Source organism: Alternaria triticimaculans, assembly GCF_023758025.1.
Source record: "Alternaria triticimaculans strain BMP 0046 chromosome Unknown scaffold_14, whole genome shotgun sequence".
In the NCBI taxonomy this organism is placed as follows: Eukaryota; Fungi; Ascomycota; class Dothideomycetes; order Pleosporales; family Pleosporaceae; genus Alternaria; species Alternaria triticimaculans.
Genome location: NW_026055971.1, coordinates 623,399 through 641,314, shown reverse-complemented (window position 1 = coordinate 641,314; position 17,916 = coordinate 623,399). Strand labels below are relative to the sequence as shown.

The following is a 17,916-nucleotide window of genomic DNA, read 5'->3' as shown; positions in this document are numbered from 1 at the left end:
GCTGGAAACACAAACCTCATCAGTCTCTCAACCACTACACCGCTATGATATAAAAAGTGGCGGGATTGTACATGGGCTTGCTGGATATCTCATCAGCTTACCTTTGAAACCCGGCGTGCCGGTTTCTGCACGATCCACCAACTCTCATGGACTTTGCCACCTGCCCTTCTTGCGAAAAATGCGTGAAGAGTCTTTCCATCTTTCACGGTCATGCGTTGTTGGAAGAATGCTGAATTGTAGTCGTGAAGCATGATCACCTCCAGCCGAATATAAACATCACACTGCACGAAACAAGGTCGAATGTCATGGGGTGTAAATGTGCCTTTCGTTCATCTATCATGTATCCTCACATCTCCAACATGCCCATGTTCTTCAACAAGGAGAGTGGAGAAAAAAGAGAGAGTGAATAGGAGGAAATCAGCTCGATACATTGAGCCAGCACACCTCAACCCCCTGTGTTTTATACCAAAAGACCCAAATGTTCTACCCATACACCATGTCGTTAGCCCACCAGTATGTCCGTCTCACGACGGCCGGCTGGCAGGCAGTGCCGGCGGGGGGTATCATCGTCCCATCGTATATCCCTTCCTCCTTCTCATCTCACAGCGGTGGTGAGCACACAACGAACGAACGAACAAAAAACGCAACAAATCCACAAAAGCAGCAAATTGGTATATATTCTTTTTGCGCCGTAATTTGGGGAATCATTCAGCAAAAGCAAAGCAAAAGGGAGAAAACGCCCGTAAACAAGCAAAAAGACAAACGCAATACAGAAAACGCAAACAGCAGCAACAACAACCAGCCAGGCTAGGCTTTTGACGTGGAATATTTCGCCGTAGAGTAGGAGGGGGTATAATTCTTTTGTCGTCGCACACGTACAAGAGACAATGAACGCGTAGCGGGGTATTCGTCGTTAAAGGCCGGTTACAGTAGTGGTATCAAATAAATGGTTCGAGATTGGTGTATCACTTAACGAGGAGGCCCAATAGGGGCCGGGTATCCAGATGCAGAATGAGAAGTACTGGGGCGCCCGCTGTCCACGGAGCCCCGCGGGTCGTACCTAGGGGTCACGTCCCCAGGCGCCGCGGAAGAGGAACCAAAAGGAAACTTGGACTCGAAACGAGGTGCTGGCATGGGCCAGCCGTTGTTGTGGTGCTCGTCGTCCGCGAGGTTGATGCCGCTGTCGTTCCACGGGTTGCGGTAGCTACCGGTGGATTCCAGACTGGCGAGGGATGCCTTGGAAGCATTGCTCGAAGCGTGCTTGAAAAGGGATCCTGGTGAGTTGGTGTTTTTACGTCCGTTGAAAATGGACGTGAAGGACGACATGCTGCCTGGCTTGCGGAGGCGGTCGAGCATACCACGAGGCTCATCATCACCAAAGTGAGAGCGAGTAGGTGAGTCGGTACTGTCGACAGCTGGCTCTGCGCGCTGAAGCAGCTTGGACTCAAAGAACGGCAGAGAGTCTTCGAAAGAGTCCGACTTGGGACGTGGAAGAGCTCCACGAACAGTGTTAGTGTCAAGACCATGCATAACTAGATGGTTAAGCAAGAAATCGATGGCATCCTTGAGTCCACCGGCATTGTTTCTGGTGAAGACAATGTGGAAGGCTTCAAGCGTCTCTTCTTTGCCGTCGACAGTTTCAGTCTGCGCTTGCTGAAGCTGGGCATCGACCTCGTGCTGAGTCTTGAGCTTGTCAAGTATTTCAGCCTTGAACTCGGCTGAGCGGATGTGCTCGCTGAGTTCCGTGGTAGATGGGAAGGCGAGATCATGGGATTCTGGAACCATACCCAAGAACTCGTCAACTGCAAAAGGTACCTGATACTCAGGTCCGGACACTGTAACAATGTCGCTGGCTTCCTCGGTGCTAGGGAATGTAATCTTGCAGTTGAACTTCTTCTCCAGCTCATCGATCTTGTCTAGACGAGCAATAAGCTCCCGATGGTACAGACGGTTGATGTTGATGGTCTCAGAGACAAATTCGGCGTCGGCCTTCTCAACCATGTCCATGATCTCTTGCTTGACCAAGTCGAGGTTCTGAGCATTACGCGCAGGAGTGCGACAGATGACGTTGTCGACCTTGATGTCATCTTCCTCCTTACCAAAGCCGCCACGGTCCATGGCGTTGGAGAACTTGACAAAGACAGAGTACTTCTTCATGATGCGCTGAATGTGCTGACCACCAATGCCGATAATGCGCTTGTGGTACTGATCAGGGACATGGAAGGAAATAGAAGCAGGCATCTCCTGTTCGACAAGGTCTAGACCGTTCTTTGTAGCCTCATACTGGGCACCACGGACTACGATGTAGAAGTTGTACTCGTTGAAGCCATCGAAGACGATCTGCACACTGCTGTGGCTCATGATCTTGTTGATCTTGCCGTTCTTCTTACCACTGACGAACTCTTTGTGCTCATTGGCCAGCTCAATTTTGACGCTCATGTTGTACTGTGACTTCTTCACGAATGGGATGTTGCTGATGACCATTAGTGCAGCCCTGACAGCATCGTCGGATCCATAGATGTGGAAGTTGAGCTTCTCGAAGCTGACTTCAGCGCCAGAGTTGATGCAGATATCGGAGAGCATGGCGCGAACGTCGGCGGGTGTGGGTGGGCGCTGTGTGGGGTCAGGGTGGGTGATGAACCACGAGGCACTGTAAAATTGGCCGGCCTGGGGATTGTTAGTATAGTCCAAGATGAAGAATATACCGAACTTACAAGCTGCATCAGTTCGCGCACAGTTCGCTCGACATGCAAGACGTCAGTGCCTTGAACACGCACAACACCACGCTGAACACCAAGAGGGGGCAGTAGGATGTACGAGCCGTTGTTCTCGATGATCTTGCGCACCTTGTCCAGACGCTCGAGCAAGATGGCATCAAGCTTGGTATCGGTGACCATGACAGGCTTCACAAAGACCTTGGTGGACATGACTAGATCGTGCAGACGCTGCTTGGCGCGCAGTATATTCTCCGAGTTCTCACCCGTAATGTATACTAGGTCATCAGGCCTTCGCTGAGCACCGGGCGGCGTGTATCCGAACAGGCGAGGGAAGGGCGGGGGAAAGTAGATGGCGGTGCCCGTGGCAGACTCGATCATCTTGATGTTCTTGCGCCCGCGTCCGCATATCAGCGTGTGCATGGTGAGCTCGAGCTTCATGGTATCGACAGTTCGCTTGAGCTGTGACGGCATCGAATTAGCATGGTGCGCTAGCGGGCATCTGTGGGGCTCTGAGAACTCACGATCTGGTCGATCATAATCAGCACACGCGTCTTCGCGTGCTCCATGGTCTCGAGGTCGCCGTAGATGGCACAGCGCAGGCGCGGGTCCATGCCCGTGTCGATGTTGCCATGGAAGCTGGCCGTCTCGATGTCGGGCTGCTTGGGCATGAGCAGGAAGATGTCGGCCTTGGTGGCCTTGGAGATGAGGTCGAGCTGGTTGAGCACGGCGCCTCTGATGTTCTGTGTCGGCGGGTCGATGATAAGTTGCGAGTCAATATCGACAAAAGACGATCGCTGTGCCAAGACGTCAGCATGTGGCCTACAGGCGGAGTGCGCAGCATCAGCAGCCTACCAGAGAGATGGGCGTCGAGTTGAGGATGCGGCAGCGCATCGAGTTGACTATCTCGAGCTCGCCCGACAGACACACGTTGGTGACGAGCGCCCGCAGCGGGCCCCGCTGCAGGCCGGGCAGCGGCTTGGACTCGGCCGACGTCACGTTGGCCGAGACGCGTCCGTCGGTCTGCTCGCTCACTTCTCTGCACAGGTTCCGCAGGTTGTCGACGTTCTGGGCGTGGACGGGCAGCTTGTGCGTGGGCGTCTGGTCTGCCGTGCCTTCCGGATGGGTCCAGCGCGCCTTTGCCCCCGGGCTCGCCCACATGATGTCGTCCGGGTCGGGCCCGGCGAGGTTGGAGGAGAAGGGCACGTTGAAGGACACGTTGACCTGGCTGCCGGGCGCGATGACGGGCGGGGCGGACGTGGCCGTCGAGGGACGCTTGATCGGGGCGGAGACGGGCATTTCGTGGTTGGACCGCGAGAAGGAGAAGGCCGTCGACGGGGCCATTTTCTCCCAGCCGTGGCGGGCCTGTGCCGGGAAGTTGGATAGTTTGTGCATGGTGGGTGAGGAGACGCCCTAGGTGTTGGCGGGCGGGAGGTGGTGGGAGGAGAGAAGGTGGACGAGGAACCTGGGAAGACCGGAGAGGGAAGCAGCTGTCGAGCGAGGCGGTGCGCGCCGCTGATTGGCCGGGGGGCGCTGGAGTGGGTCATACAAAAAGAAGCCATTCACCCCGTCGCACTCACCACACGCCCGCGAGATTGGTCCCTCGAATCTGCACCCGCGCTGCTTTTTGCTTCTGGTCGTGTGTCGTGCGCTGTCGCCTCAGGCAATGCGTGCTGCGCTGTATGCTGCGAGTGTGCTGCGTCGTGTGGTGGTCGCAAGCGCCCACGGGCCTATCGCTAAACGAGCATAGCTGACGCTCCGACAAGGCTGGCTATTACGAGTACACCATCATGCCATGTCCGAGTAAGAATAGAAATCTAGAATACAGCTCCCCGTCGTCGCTCATCGCCCTCCACGCAACCCTCCCCACACGCATCAAACAGGCTCGGTTGCGGGAGAAACAGTCCGTGTGACGAAATCGCCCAAACACTATCTCGAGAGCTTGCCTCTGCACATCTCTTGGTATCAGAGCCCAGAGCGTGGTTACGTCTCCCCTGCAGTGCGATGACGGCTGCCCGCTCGCCAGGCTCAATTAGGCAAATCGCACCCTCTAGTCGGCACCACAGCCGAGAAGCGTCCTGCGCGGATGCGGCACTGAGACACTGCTGCGTCGAGTCACTGGACTGCATATTTTTCGTCGCGTCTGATACTATCGAATTGCATGAAGTGAATACACTGGGTTAACAGTGCCTAGTCAATGCTACAGACTATTACAACTCTCTACAAGACTAACACTCTCTTCGTCTCAAACACTAACCAAACTATCCTACAGCTACACTTCCACCATGCTAATAGCGCATGTACGTGCGACGCGGCTCGCCCACAAACGGCTCCGAAGCCACCTCCATGGGTCCTTCTTCAACGTATCGCCTGCTCTGAGGTGCGCCAACATAGCGACGCTCGTCGAAAGGCTCCTGCATCACACTGACCTCACGGAATCGAGGCTGTGATGCGCGAACAGCGGACGGCTGGATGCTCTCGTGTCGGACGTAGCCTTCCGGCACTTCTCGACGAACAACTTCTGGCCGCATACTGTACGATCGCGCTGAAGCATACTCTCGTGGCGGGCCCATCTCCTCGTACTGTGGCGCAGCGCGGTATTCCACCTCTACAGGACGGCGAGAGGGTTCTCTCTGCCTGTACGGGCTCTCAATCATTTCAGGCTCCGAGGCCTCAACATAGCGTCGAGGAGGCGGGGGCATTCTCTGAACAGCTTCTTCTTCGTACATTTCCGGTCGTGCCGGTGCACGCATCGTGGGCTCCCGCGTCACAGCCCGCTCGTAGTATGGCTCAACCTCCACTCGCCTGCTAGGTGGTGCCATCGACTCTCGCGCATCCATTGGTGCCGCATAGTACTTTTGTCCATACTGATCCACCACAATTCTGCGTGGCGGCGGAGCCATGAGCGGCTGAGAGGGCATGTATTCATGTATAGGTGATCGCGAACGTTCGCGTACGTATCTGGGTGCGGCTGATGGGCGGGCTGAAGCTTCGCGGAAAACGGGCGCCTCGGCGCGTTCGACAAAGGCATGCGATGCTGCGCGAATCTGTCGTGGCTCGGGCGCTGCGTACATCTCGTTGACACCACCTGGCGAGTAGGGGCGTCGAGCATATTGCAGACTTGCGACCCGCCTGAGGTCCTGTTCATCGCGCAACGATTTCCGCTGCGGCGTGCGTATGACGGTTGGGGACAAGGGCTCGTCGTACTCGCGGTAAGATCGTGCCATAGGTTCCGGGTCGCGGTAGTAGACCGGCTGTGTTCTGGGGCTGCCTTGCGCAGAAACAAGCTCTACCTCATCGGGATGAGGCTGTAGCGCACGACGCTTACTAGGTTGTGAGTCGGGATAAGCCGTGAAAGGAGGTGGTGACTGCGGCTCTTCCTTGATGTACGGTTCTGGCGAGTTGACAACACGTTTGTTGGCCTGCTGCTGACGCTTCTTCTCATCGCGCTCGCGTTTCTCTTCTCGTCTCCGCTTGCGAGGGTTGTGAACTGGTGCTGCGGGACCGGTCGGACTTTGACGGCGTGATCTGCGAAACGTTAGCATGATTACAAGAAGGAAAATAGATGGAAGACAGGAAACTGGAATATAGATATGCAAGGACAGCTATGACTGATCTCGAGGCAGCAGAGATGGTGACCCATAATACAGCGACGCTCGCTACCAAACTCAGGGTCATGCCACAACCTGGATGGACGAACCTCTCGCGAAGCAGGTCGCTGACTCAATGTGCGAGAAGAGAATGGAAGTGAGAAGAAGAGAAATCTTATAGTATCATACCCGTTCGTGCCGCCATGGCGGTTGCGCTGCCGACCCCTCAAGGGTTCGCTTGGACCAATCTCGGCTGGAGGTGGAGAGTAGTCTTCCTCCTCCTCGCCTTCCTCGTGCAGCTGTGCAGGCTCAGGCTCATAGATTTCTATGTCATCGGCCGGCTCGTAAGCCTCTTCGTCGAGGTCGATCACAGTGGGCTCGGCTGGGCGAGAGTGGACATTCACTTGCTGAGCTGTGGGCTGCGCCTGCGATGTCAGTGGAGCTGCATCAGCATGCGTGTGGTCAGCGCGATCAACATCCTCTGAGGACCAACTGTTCGCCTTGCTAGAGTAGTACGAGTTTTCGTCAAATGACTCAACGTCGTCGCTGTTGTTAGTCGCAGACGGTAAGCCAGATACAGGCGGGACCAGTTGGTGGGCCTTGATCAAACACTGCTCGACGTCGATGAGAGCTTCTCGCTCGTCTGCATCGTTGCCACGGCCCTTTTTATCGAACTGATCCTTCAGTGCGCGTTCTATCTGCTGCCGCTTGAGCTGCTGTTCCGCCTTGACCAGGTGTTCGGATTTTGTGAGCAAGATGGGATCGATGCTCGAAGAGGAAGACTTGGCCGAGTAGGGTCGTTGTGTAGGGGGTATAGGAGACGTGGGAGGGCGTGCTGAAGATGCTGGACGCGGAGGAAATAGTTGCGATGAAGATCCGTTGGGTGTGCCGTTGGTGGTGGGTCTGCTAGAGGCAGTCTGCGGAAGACGCGGTGCAACCTGTTCAATTACTTTGGGTGGAAGATGAATACGCGGGTGTTGGCTAGCAAGCACTTGGTCGCGTATCTGCAAAATCTTCTGGAGGAACTCGGCCTCGCGAAGCACCTCTGCAGACACTGCGCTGGCACCGTTCAGATGCGACGGCACTGCGGCTGTCGACATGGAAGCGATTGGCGCTGCCATCACAACAGACGCGAACTGACTTTAGTACTGAACACCAACAAGCGAGCGCAAGACTGGCGATTATACAAATACAGGCGAAACCCGCAGCTGTGCGGGGTGAGAAGATGATGAAGGGGAATGAGTGTATGGAGAGCAACACGCCAGCGAGTGGGCAATGAATGTCGGAGCCACGGCGCGTTTTGGTTTTCAGCAGGTGCACGCGCCAGCGCCAGCACTAGGCCCGAAGGGGATGGTGACTTCTCCATGTACCCATCACGCCTTCTACAACTGTGAATGCAGCAATCGCATCTAGTCGAGAGAAACAGTGAAGATTGGCTTTCTTTTGGTCTGTGATCCTGCGACAAGGTATGACGCCAACACTATATCCCGTGCGTCATAACTCGAAACTTACACTAAGCAGACAACCTTTGGAATCTTCCAGCGCCACTTGCCCCGGACACGCATATCCCACCCTTTCGATATCTGAAATCAATCATCGTCTCGAGTGCTTGTCTGGTATCAAAAGAACCAAAATCATGTCGTTCAACACAGCAGCACCGCCAGAGACCATGGAGTACCGGTCACACCCTCAGCATGACTCAACCGCAAACAACAGCGCCGAGGTCGACGAGAACGAGAAGCCAGTCTTCTTTTTCGACATTGACAACTGCCTCTACCCCAAGAGTCTTGATATTCACCGGATGATGGCTGAGCTGATCGATCAATTCTTCCAGAACCACCTCAGCCTGTCTCAAGAAGACGCCAATGAACTCCACTACCGCTATTACCGCGAATATGGTCTTGCGATCGAAGGGCTCGTCCGACACCACAAAGTCAATGCGCTGGAGTACAACAGCAAAGTAGATGACGCGTTACCACTGGAAGATGTCATCAAGCCCAACCCCGAACTGCGCAAGCTGATCGAGGACATCGACACAAGCAAGTGCCGCTTATGGCTCTTCACTAATGCGTACATCACCCATGGCAAGCGCGTCGTCAAGCTTCTGCAGATTGACGATCTGTTCGAGGGTATCACTTTCTGCGACTATGGCTCGGACAAGTTCTACTGCAAACCGCACGTGGAGATGTACGACAAGGCGATGGCGGAGGCTGGCATCAAGTCGAACGAGAAGTGCTACTTCGTTGGTGAGTGCTCATAACATCTCGTATTATTGTAGCCTACTAATACAATGATACAGATGACTCTTACATCAACTGCAAGGCAGCAGAGGGACGGGGATGGAAGACGGCGCATCTGCTTGACGAGAAAGATCCTGCACCTGCTCAGCCGGCCAGCAAGTACCAAATCAGGAGCTTGCAGGAGCTACGGAAGATCTTCCCAGAGGTGTTCAAAAGTTCGTGAGAAGATGCATGGATCCATATGATGGGAATAAGCGATAGACTGGAGTTTGCACGGGCACACCGTGCGTACTTCCAGAACTCTACGACAATGATGATTACGACTAGACGATAGACTAGATTCGAAGAAAGATAGAAGGTCAGTAAATCTAGACGATTTGTTTGGTTTGATGAGAGTAAGGCCTTGCGGTTACCATCGCTCGGTATCTTATCGTTCGCCGAGGACCAGTGCACGTCTCCCTCTTGCGTACCATAGCACCACATCTAGGCAGCAACAACCCTCCAACTCTTCCACTATAAAAAAAACCCCTTCAAATCCTCTACAGAAATAATCAATGAAGACACCAAAGCAATACCAGACCATGTCATCAACCACCCCAACGTCCTCCACCCCACCCGCCCCGCAGTCCTCCGCACTACCCCCAACCCACCCCTTCAACACAACCACCACCAACGCAACCACCCTCGCCGACCCAACTACCCAACTCCCACTCGTCACCGACGCCGTAACTCCAACGCGCAAACCTCTTCTCCGCCTCGAACTCCGCGACCTCTCCTCAAATGGCACCCGCGCCTTCCTACGCCTCACACACGCGTCGCACGCGCTCGAACACGCCGTCGCCACAGTCCTCACACACCTTTACAGCGAGCTCCCCAAAACATGCATACCAGGCACGCGTTCCGTAACGCTAGTCCTCCGCGAAATGGACGGAGTCGCATACACAACAGGTCTCGATCTCGACGACGACCACAAGGAAATCCACCTAAACACGTCTTACATCTCGCACGTGCCCGAGTCGCGGCAGAAGGAAGAGATATTAGGTGTACTCGTGCATGAAATGGTGCATTGTTGGCAGCATAGTGGGTTTGGGAGTGCGCCGACGGGGTTAACAGAAGGAGTCGCGGATTGGGTGAGGTTGAAGGCGGGGTTTGCGCCGCCGCATTGGAAGAGGCATGGGGATTGTGAGTGGGATGCTGGGTATGAGCGGACGGGGTACTTTTTGGAGTGGTTGGAGAAGGAGCATGGGGAGGATGTTGTTAGGAGGTTGAATGAGGGGATGAGGGAGAGGAAGTATGATGGGGAGGTGTTGTGGAAGGGGTGCTGTGGGAAGGGGGTTGAGGAGTTGTGGGAGGAGTATAAGAAGAGTTTGGAGAGTGATGAGTAGATCTGGGTAGTTGTAAGAGTTGTTAGGTATGTGGCTTAGGCGTGGACCTTCACACATAGAGGTTCGGAGGATAGAAAGACGCGCGCTACATCATGGACGAATTTACATATCGCCAGTACATCATCGCTACAGCATCTACCGAACAGTCTTGATCTCCCATCTACCTCCGCTTTCTGGCAGGAGCAGCGTTTCTAGCAGGAGCAGGCTTCCTAGCTGGAGCAGCATTCCTTGCACCTGTAGGCCTGGACGCGGCCGCTGGTTTCGGAGCACTCTTCGCAGCGTTCCTCTTCTCCTGCCATTTTTTATAGTCTTCAGCAAGTTCTTCCTTCAACGCGGCGTCCTTCTCCTTCTCTGCCTTTGCAGCTTTCTCTTTCCTTTGCTGCTCAGCTTTAGTCCTCTCTTGTTCTGCTTTCCGACGAGCTGCGTCGGCTGCTGCATGCTTCTCCTTCTCCTTCTTCTTCTCTAGATTAGCCTTCTCGCTTTGTGTTCCTTTGGCTTTTCTTTGTTCTTCCTTTCGAAGTGCTGCCTCGAAGTCGTCGTCTTCCTCCTTCTTGCGCTTCTCTTCCTTTTCCTTCTTATCTTTCTGTTCCTTTGCGGCTCGACCTTTCTCTTGGTCTGCCATATGTTGAGCTCTAGAAAACTCTTCATCCTCTTTTTTCTTGCGTTTCTTTTCTTCTTCCTTTTCTTTGTGCTGTTTCTTTAAAGCTTCGACCTTCTCGTCCTCCTCAGCTTTAAGCTTCTTCTTCTCTTCCTTCTGGATTGCTGCTAGTCTATCTTTCTCTGCCTTTACAGCTATGTCTTTCTCTTTCTTCTGGGCTTTAAGCTCCTCTTCTTCTGCTTTTAGCTTCGCCTGCTCTCCCTTCCGACGCTCTGCTTGAGCGCGGGCGTCCTCCTTCTTCCTGCGTTTCTCTTCCTCTTCCTCTGCCTTCCGTTGTTTCTTGGCGGCTTCATCCTGCGCTTTCTTTTCGTATTTAACTAGACTTTGCTCTTGTTTCGGCTGATCATGGCCTTTCTTGCCAAATAAGACCAGACTTTGCTCTTGTTTCGGCTGATCATGCTCTCTCTTTCCAAACTTGACCAAACTCCGCTCTTGTTTCGGCTGCTCAATCATCAATCGGGCTTCTATTCTCTTCTGACGTTTCTCTTCCTTTTCTTGGTCCCTTCGTGCGGCGGCTCCTTGTTTGGCGGTGGCCAGTGTTGTGGGCGTCTGTTCTGTTGCAGCTTTATTAGAGGCTGTGCGCAGTTCCTTCGCTGCAGCTTGCGTGATGAGCTTCCGTTCCTTCGCTTCGGCTTGCATTATCAGCTTCTGTCCCTTTGCGGCTTCTTTGGCTGCTGTCTTCAGCCTCCGTTGCTCCGCCTTGTCGGCCGATTTGGTATCGGTGGCCTCGTGTTTCGCACTCGATCTGAACAAGCCAATGTGTCGATGTTCAGAGCTCTGTGTATGGCTTTCATGCGAATGGAATATACTCGCGCTAGATTTGTGATCCAACTTCTGCTCCTTCTCGTGTGGCTTGTTGTCGATTGCGAGTTGCTTAGCTTCAGGCTTCTTGTCCTTGGCCGCTTCTTTGGTTGCGAGCTTCAGTCTTTGCTTCTCTGCTTCGGCGGCTTTCTTGGCATCAGAGGACTCAGGCCTTATGAGAGACTTCAGTTTCAACTTCTCCTCCTTGTCTTGGGCCTTCTTCTCAGATGCGACTCGTTTAGCTTCGAGCTTCTTCCGGGCCTCTTCCGCTTTTTGAGCATCTTTCTCAGCTTTCGCAGCACTTGGCTCCCCAGACTTATCGGCATGCTTGTTGGTAAATGGAACAACTTCCTTACCAACCTTCTCACCCCCCTTCTTTTCGCTCTTCTCATCAGCTTTCTCAGCCTTGTGCACTATTTCCAGTTTCGATGCTGCTTCCTTCGCTTCGGCTTTCTTCTTTGCATCCGCATCCTTCTTCTCATCCTTAGCCTTCTTGTTGGCGACTTTGGAGTCTGCGTCGGTACTGTCCGACTTCGCTCCACCGTTCTTACTCTCCTTAAGTTCTGCGTCGTTATGTTCAGCATCCTTGTGTTCAGAACCCTTGTTTTCAGAATCCTTATGTTCAGCGTCCTTGTGCTCGGCGTCTTTTTCTTTCTTAGCCTTTCTTAGGGCTCTCTTCTCCTTGATGATATGTTTATTAGAGGGCCCTTTCTCGGTCTTGGCGTTCGTAACATGTTCGTTGTTGATCGTTCGGTTGGTAATCGTCTGATTGGTGATTGTCTGGTTGTTGACCGTCTTGTTGGTAATCGTGTGGTTGTCAATCTTCTGATTAGTCTTTGCGCTGTCTTCTGTGCTCTGCTTTCCCTTGGCTGGACCATCTGCGCCCTTTTGATCTTTAGTCGTATTGTCATGTTTGGTACCCGAGGCAGCAGCTTCTTTCTGGGCGTTAGCTTCTTTCTTCGCGGCTTTCTTGTCTTGATTCGCTTTCTTCTTCGCCGCCCGCGCTTCTTTTATCTCAGCCTCCGTACGCGCAGGTTGTTTAGCAGCATATTTTTGTGTGTCGACTGTGCCTTCCTTAACCGGTTCACCTGCGTTCTCTTGTTGAGAATTGGCGTCATTCCCCGCAGCCTTGTTCAACTTCTTTGCCTCTTTCCTGTCCTTTCTTCCCTGCAAGACCAACTCTCGATCCATCACAGGTTTTTGCTTGGCACCGTTCGCATTCGCGCCGTTTCCGTTGTTGATGCCTTTGCCTTGAGCGTTGGGGCTATTAGGGCTCTGCGCAGCCTCCAAATTTGCCTCCTGCGCTTCTCGTCCCGCCTGTGCGTGTTGCCTTGGTCCTGGTACGCCGTGTATACCCAGGTGTAGTTCATCACCACGTCCATGACTGGCGTGATCTATGTGATTCTCGCCTTGGTGACCACGATCCCTAGGATCGCCGCGCTGCATATATGGGTGTCTTTCTTGACGTAGTCCGTCACCATGTCCTTCTTCGGCGTGCTCCGGATGATTTCCGCCTGGGTGACCATAACCTCTAGGATCGCCATGTCGTGTATCTGGGTATCTTTCCTGTTGATGGCCATGGTTAATGTCCCAATGGCGACCGTCTTGTCGACCCTGTTGTCCTTGTCTCGCATGATCTTGATGATTTCCGCCCGGATGGTCATGACCTCTAGAATCGCCATGTCGCGTATCTGGGTATCTTCCCTGTTGGTGGCCATGGTTAACGTCCCAATGGCGACCGTCTCGTTGACCCTGTTGTCCAGGTTGTCTTGCTTGATCTTGATGATTTCCTCTTGCGTGATTAGGACCTCTAGGGTCACCATGCTGCGCATCTGGGTGTCTACCTTGTCGGTGGCCATGATTTTCGTCCGAGTGACTGCCATGTTGTTGATCATGGTGTCCTTGGGCCTCATTATGTCCTCCAGCTGCCGTGTTCCCATCGGGTGGCGGTCTCGCCATAGCATTACCCGCCTCCATCCGTCGCTCGTCCTCCTCTTCCTGCATACGCTGCCTCTCCTCTTGTTGATGAGTCTTCTTTTCCTGATCAGCTGCTTTCTTGTGCGCTCGCTCTTCGTCTTCACTCTCCTTTCTCAATCTTTTCTCCTCAGCTTCAGTGCCTCGTCGAGCCTTTTTATCTTCTAGTTCGGCCTGGCGTCTCTGGACCTCCATTTCCCGCTCGGCACGCTTTGCTTCTTGTTCCATGGCATGTTCTTCCATACGATGGTTAGCTTCAGCAGCCGTGGCCTCCATCGTGCCGCGCTTCTCAGCTAAATGCATCTGCCTCTGGGCTTCTCGCTCCGCCTTTCTGGCCTCTTGTGTAACGGATCGTTCCTCAATACGTTGAGATGCTTCCTCTGCTCTGAGCTCAGCTTGCTCTTGTGCGCGTTGAGTCTTTTCGGCCGCATCGAGTTCCCTTTGAGTCTTGCGGGCTTCTCTATCGATCTCCTGTTGCTGTTGGCGCTGAACGGCATCCTCGGCTTTACGTTCCCGCATTTCCTCTGCCCGTGTCCTTTTCATCTCTATATCATTCGCCCGCTTAGCCTTCTGGGCTTCACGATCCATCTCGCGCTGTTCTTTTCGCCGTTCATCGTCCTCGGCCTTTCGTTCGCGTTTGGCCTCCTGATCTTCCACTCGACGAGTGTCACGTTCCTCTCGATCAGCCTCTTTCTGCTCATTCTTTCGCTCTTTCTCTTCAGCCTTCTTTTCATCCTTTCGATCCTTCTCTTGTGCTTTCTTCTCATCCTTTGCTGCTTTCTCCTCCGCCTTCTTCGCATCTTTCTCTTGCTTTGCGAACTGGCGGGCTTCGTCTGCTGCTTGCTTCCGAGCAGCTTTATCTGCAACTTCCTGGGCTTTTTGTTGTTCTCGCAACTGTTGCTGTTGGTACTGTGCCTGCTGTTGTGCCTGGTATTCTTCATCGTCTTGGGCACTTTGCTGTTCTTGCCACTGTTGCTGCTGTTGAAAGGCCCGTTGCTGTGCCTCGGCCTTTGCAGCTTCCTGATCAGCCCAATCCGCATCTTCCCTGGCGGCGAGTTCATCATCCGCATACTTCTGCTGCGCCCGTTGCATCTGAAGTGCTTGTTGACGCTGTTCGTATTCGAACTTTCTCCGAGCAGTCTCGTTGGCCGCAGCTACTGCAGCTTCTTGCTGTGCTGCGAGCTCGTCTTCTTCCTCTTCCTCTTCCTGCGCTTGCTGCTGCGCTAGCTGTCTCTGATGCATGGCAGCTTGCATATTCTCTTGGCGTTTCCTGTCAATTTCTTGTCTTTGGGCTTGGATCTGTTGTCGCTGCGCTTGACAATGCGCTGCTTCCGCCGCGGCTTCAGCCGCTTCCTGTTCTTGCGCCATTCGCTCGTCTGAAGCCTTCTTTGCCAGTGCAGCTCTGATTTGCTCTTGACGTTGTCGCTCCATTACCTGATCCTGAGAAGGCATCTGCATTTGACGTCCTGCTGACTCGTATGACTGTCCTTGGGAAATCGGTCCCCGCGCTAGATCGTCATAGTCGTCGGTGCCTTCTTCCTCCCCTTCTTCTTCATATTCGTCTTCCGCTTCCTCCTCTTGTATCGAACGCTGGTAGGGCTGCTGCCATAACGGCAGGCTTGTTCGGGAGGGTTGTGCAGGTTGCGGAGGAAACGGAGCAACGTCTTGGAAGCGCTGGTGTTGGATAGGGATATCCTGACGCTGATCTGCTTGTCGCAATTCAGAAGGCGTATATGAATGCACTGGAACTTTTGGACTAGAAGTTTGGCGTTGCTGTGGAGGCATTGCCCGCGGATCATGGTCATTCGGTCCTGGCCTCAGTGCTTCTGGAACCACGGAAGCTTGTTGAGGGTAGCCAACAGGCGGTATCTGAACATTGCTGGCTGACTTATGATGTGGCAGCCCGCCGTCTTCATGTTCGCTGTCGCTCTCAGATGTCTCATCGTCTGAAGTTCGCTCGTAGTCACTGCCGTCAACGTCGCTGTCTTCCAAGTGCTCATCTTCGTCGTCCCCTGTACCTTCAACCTTGCTATCAAACTCCTCTTCCACGTCACTATCGTCTTCTACTTTGTCTCTAGTATCTTCATCGCTGACTTCGCTATGATATGACTCATCGGTGTCGTAGTCATCAGTGGGAAGTCCTTGATTGCGTGGATCAATAGCGACATGAACAGCGATGGCTGGTTGTGCGATCGCCATGATATATGATGTCGTTGGTATGTAACTCGATTGGTTGGACTGGGAAGTGTGTAAGATCAGGCCTGCCTGTATGATGTGATAAGTTGGTGTCTATTTGGGGTAAATATAGAGTTAAAAGAATGGCCTCAGAACACTGGCTACGTCTAGGACTTTATATCTGACATAGGTGATATTCCAAAACAAGATTGTGAAGCTTTCGTTGAATGTGCGGTATTGATGTCGAACTCGGGTGCGTGAAGAGGCTCAGACCATCACCAGATCAGCACCTGGAAGCCTGCGTTGGTCATATCCTGGTGTGTAATCTTGAAGTCTGAGAACTGTGACTGACCAGTTCTTCTGAATTCTTTTCAAGAGCACTTCAATATCTATATTCTAACTGAATTCCTATTCGAGCAACAAGCATAATGACCCCACGATCAAACTTTCAAGTAAAAAGCATCGCGCGTGCTCGTTGTGATATAGCAGTTCTTCAAAAGTTAGAGAGTGAAGTTTAGCCTTCCAGTGAATTGTTTATTACAAGCACGCTGACCATAAATTTAGCTCTCTGGGAGTGTGCAGACATAACCAGACTTAACCACTGCGCTTACACCCATCGCCTAGGATTAAACCAAACAGCCGGGAACTGCACAGCGCTAGAAGCTCTACCAAATCCGAAATTCCCATCTTTACCACCAAATCAACTTCGCAGAGGCCACCTGATTACCAAACCAACAAGCGGCCGCCCACTACTTCATCACACCTCGCCGCGACTAACCATGTGCATCGGCGTCAACAGCGAAGTCTGCCCCGACTGCGGCAACAACGGCAAAGCCCACGACCCCTACCTCCAGGGCGGTACAAAATGGATCCGATGTCCAGCATTCATAAACTCAATAACAGAAAAGGAACCTTCAAGGCCTAAATGCGAATCCATCATGTGCGATCAAATTGGAAAGAAAGGGGACTGTGCAGTCTGTAAATCACGGAAGACATTTGAACAGAGGAAGGCAGAAGGGAAAATGACGCCGAACGAACTGAGACTGGAAAGAATGAGGCTGGCGAAGGAGAGATTTGACAAGGATGTGAAGACCAAGAGGAAGAAATTGTGGGGAGATCAATAGGGCGGATTTGATGATGGAGATACTGGTGCTATTTGAATGGCGGAGGTGCTACATGTGTACTGTGATATTGCAATGTGATTTAGCAGTTTTTGAGCTTAGAAGTGTGAATTTCAATGTATCTGTAAGATATAAATCGCTCTCGAGTCCTCGAAACATCTACTTCCTCAAATATACATAACTATCGATCAAGAAAGCACTACACTAAACCCGCCTAATTACATCGATTTGATATCGACCACGTGTCTAGCCACCCTACTTCCAACAAGCTCAACACTACCAAAGCCGCGTGTCTACCAAGCCCACGAACCAGCAGATCTACCCACAGCAACTCGAACATGTGTACAGGCATCCGCGTCCAAACCTGTCCCGATTGCAGGCAATGTGGGCCAGACCACGCACCGTACCTCCAAGAACATGTACAAATAATTCCATGTGCAGCGTCTAGCGTACCAATATCGGGGATAACTCGCGTCGCCACCAAATGTCCCGGAATGATCTTCAGAGACGACCACGCGCTGTCGCGGGGGGCTTGTGCGGACTGTTTGTTGAAGGCACACCAGATGGCCGTGAGAGAGGCCGAATATAAGCAGCAGCAACATGGGAGAAGTGAAGCGAAGAAAGCTCTCAAGGCGGCCGAATACAAGCAGCAGCAGAACCAGAAGAGTGAAGCGAAGAAAAATCTCAAGGCGGCTAAGAGTGCGTGGAAGGCTACTGATCCAACTAAGGCATCTACCAAGAAGATAGCTAAGGATACTGCTAAGAAGACTCCGAAGAAGACCCGGGGCGCCGTGGAGAAGAAGACCCCGAAGAGGACGACTAAGGATATGACTGATCAGGCTGCTGCGGAGGTGTTGGTGAACATGTCTAATATTCAGCATCAGAAATAGGCTGCTTGACCTAGTGCTGAGGGCGGAACCGCAGGATAGGAGGCTCGTGATCGGTAGATGCGGAAGTCTACATGGGAATGTGTCTGATCACTTTACATTTGTATTAGTTCAAGGTTGAGAATCTGGGTTAGCGATCAATGAGAAATTTAGTAACACTCTCTGTACGAATTGATGAACAACGATTGCAAACCCATTTACCCATCAACTTCCCACGGATCTACCTCCACACCCGCAATCCGCTCGAACCGTCTCCTCTGTTTACCCTCCATCGTTGTCCCGGTGAACAACAGCTACGAGGGCCGCGCCCTGAACTCGAAGGCGCAACCCACTTAGACCTCTTCTGCACCGACCACGGATCTACATCCACA

The 17,916-nt window shown here is 52.9% G+C and overlaps 7 protein-coding genes across 7 annotated transcripts; 3 read left to right on the top strand and 4 right to left on the bottom strand.

Moving 5' to 3' along the window:
• Window positions 1-969: 969 nt before the first annotated feature.
• J4E78_008387 (uncharacterized protein) lies at window positions 970-4,109 on the bottom strand (the record flags this gene model as incomplete). The annotated part of the gene is made up of 4 exons (XM_049368988.1): window positions 970-2,667; window positions 2,715-3,176; window positions 3,239-3,511; window positions 3,570-4,109. 4 exons carry the CDS (start codon window positions 4,107-4,109, stop codon window positions 970-972), a joined length of 2,973 nt encoding a protein of 990 aa, XP_049219432.1.
• An 893-nt stretch (window positions 4,110-5,002) lies between these two features.
• J4E78_008386 (uncharacterized protein) lies at window positions 5,003-7,404 on the bottom strand (the record flags this gene model as incomplete). The annotated part of the gene is made up of 2 exons (XM_049368987.1): window positions 5,003-6,242; window positions 6,494-7,404. The coding sequence occupies 2 exons, from the start codon at window positions 7,402-7,404 to the stop codon at window positions 5,003-5,005; spliced, it is 2,151 nt and encodes a 716-aa protein (XP_049219431.1).
• Window positions 7,405-7,940: 536 nt separating this feature from the next.
• On the top strand, window positions 7,941-8,767 carry J4E78_008385 (uncharacterized protein; the record flags this gene model as incomplete). Its single annotated transcript, XM_049368986.1, has 2 exons — window positions 7,941-8,550; window positions 8,604-8,767. 2 exons carry the CDS (start codon window positions 7,941-7,943, stop codon window positions 8,765-8,767), a joined length of 774 nt encoding a protein of 257 aa, XP_049219430.1.
• Window positions 8,768-9,125: 358 nt separating this feature from the next.
• On the top strand, window positions 9,126-9,929 carry J4E78_008384 (uncharacterized protein; the record flags this gene model as incomplete). The annotated part of the gene is made up of 1 exon (XM_049368985.1): window positions 9,126-9,929. One exon carries the CDS (start codon window positions 9,126-9,128, stop codon window positions 9,927-9,929), a length of 804 nt encoding a protein of 267 aa, XP_049219429.1.
• Window positions 9,930-10,089: 160 nt separating this feature from the next.
• Window positions 10,090-12,770, bottom strand: J4E78_008383 (uncharacterized protein; the record flags this gene model as incomplete). The annotated part of the gene is made up of 2 exons (XM_049368984.1): window positions 10,090-12,705; window positions 12,744-12,770. The coding sequence occupies 2 exons, from the start codon at window positions 12,768-12,770 to the stop codon at window positions 10,090-10,092; spliced, it is 2,643 nt and encodes an 880-aa protein (XP_049219428.1).
• A 12-nt stretch (window positions 12,771-12,782) lies between these two features.
• On the bottom strand, window positions 12,783-15,561 carry J4E78_008382 (uncharacterized protein; the record flags this gene model as incomplete). Its single annotated transcript, XM_049368983.1, is given in 2 exon segments — window positions 12,783-13,339; window positions 13,356-15,561. 2 exon segments carry the CDS (start codon window positions 15,559-15,561, stop codon window positions 12,783-12,785), a joined length of 2,763 nt encoding a protein of 920 aa, XP_049219427.1.
• Window positions 15,562-17,221: 1,660 nt separating this feature from the next.
• J4E78_008381 (uncharacterized protein) lies at window positions 17,222-17,548 on the top strand (the record flags this gene model as incomplete). The annotated part of the gene is made up of 2 exons (XM_049368982.1): window positions 17,222-17,227; window positions 17,255-17,548. The coding sequence occupies 2 exons, from the start codon at window positions 17,222-17,224 to the stop codon at window positions 17,546-17,548; spliced, it is 300 nt and encodes a 99-aa protein (XP_049219426.1).
• Window positions 17,549-17,916: the final 368 nt, after the last annotated feature.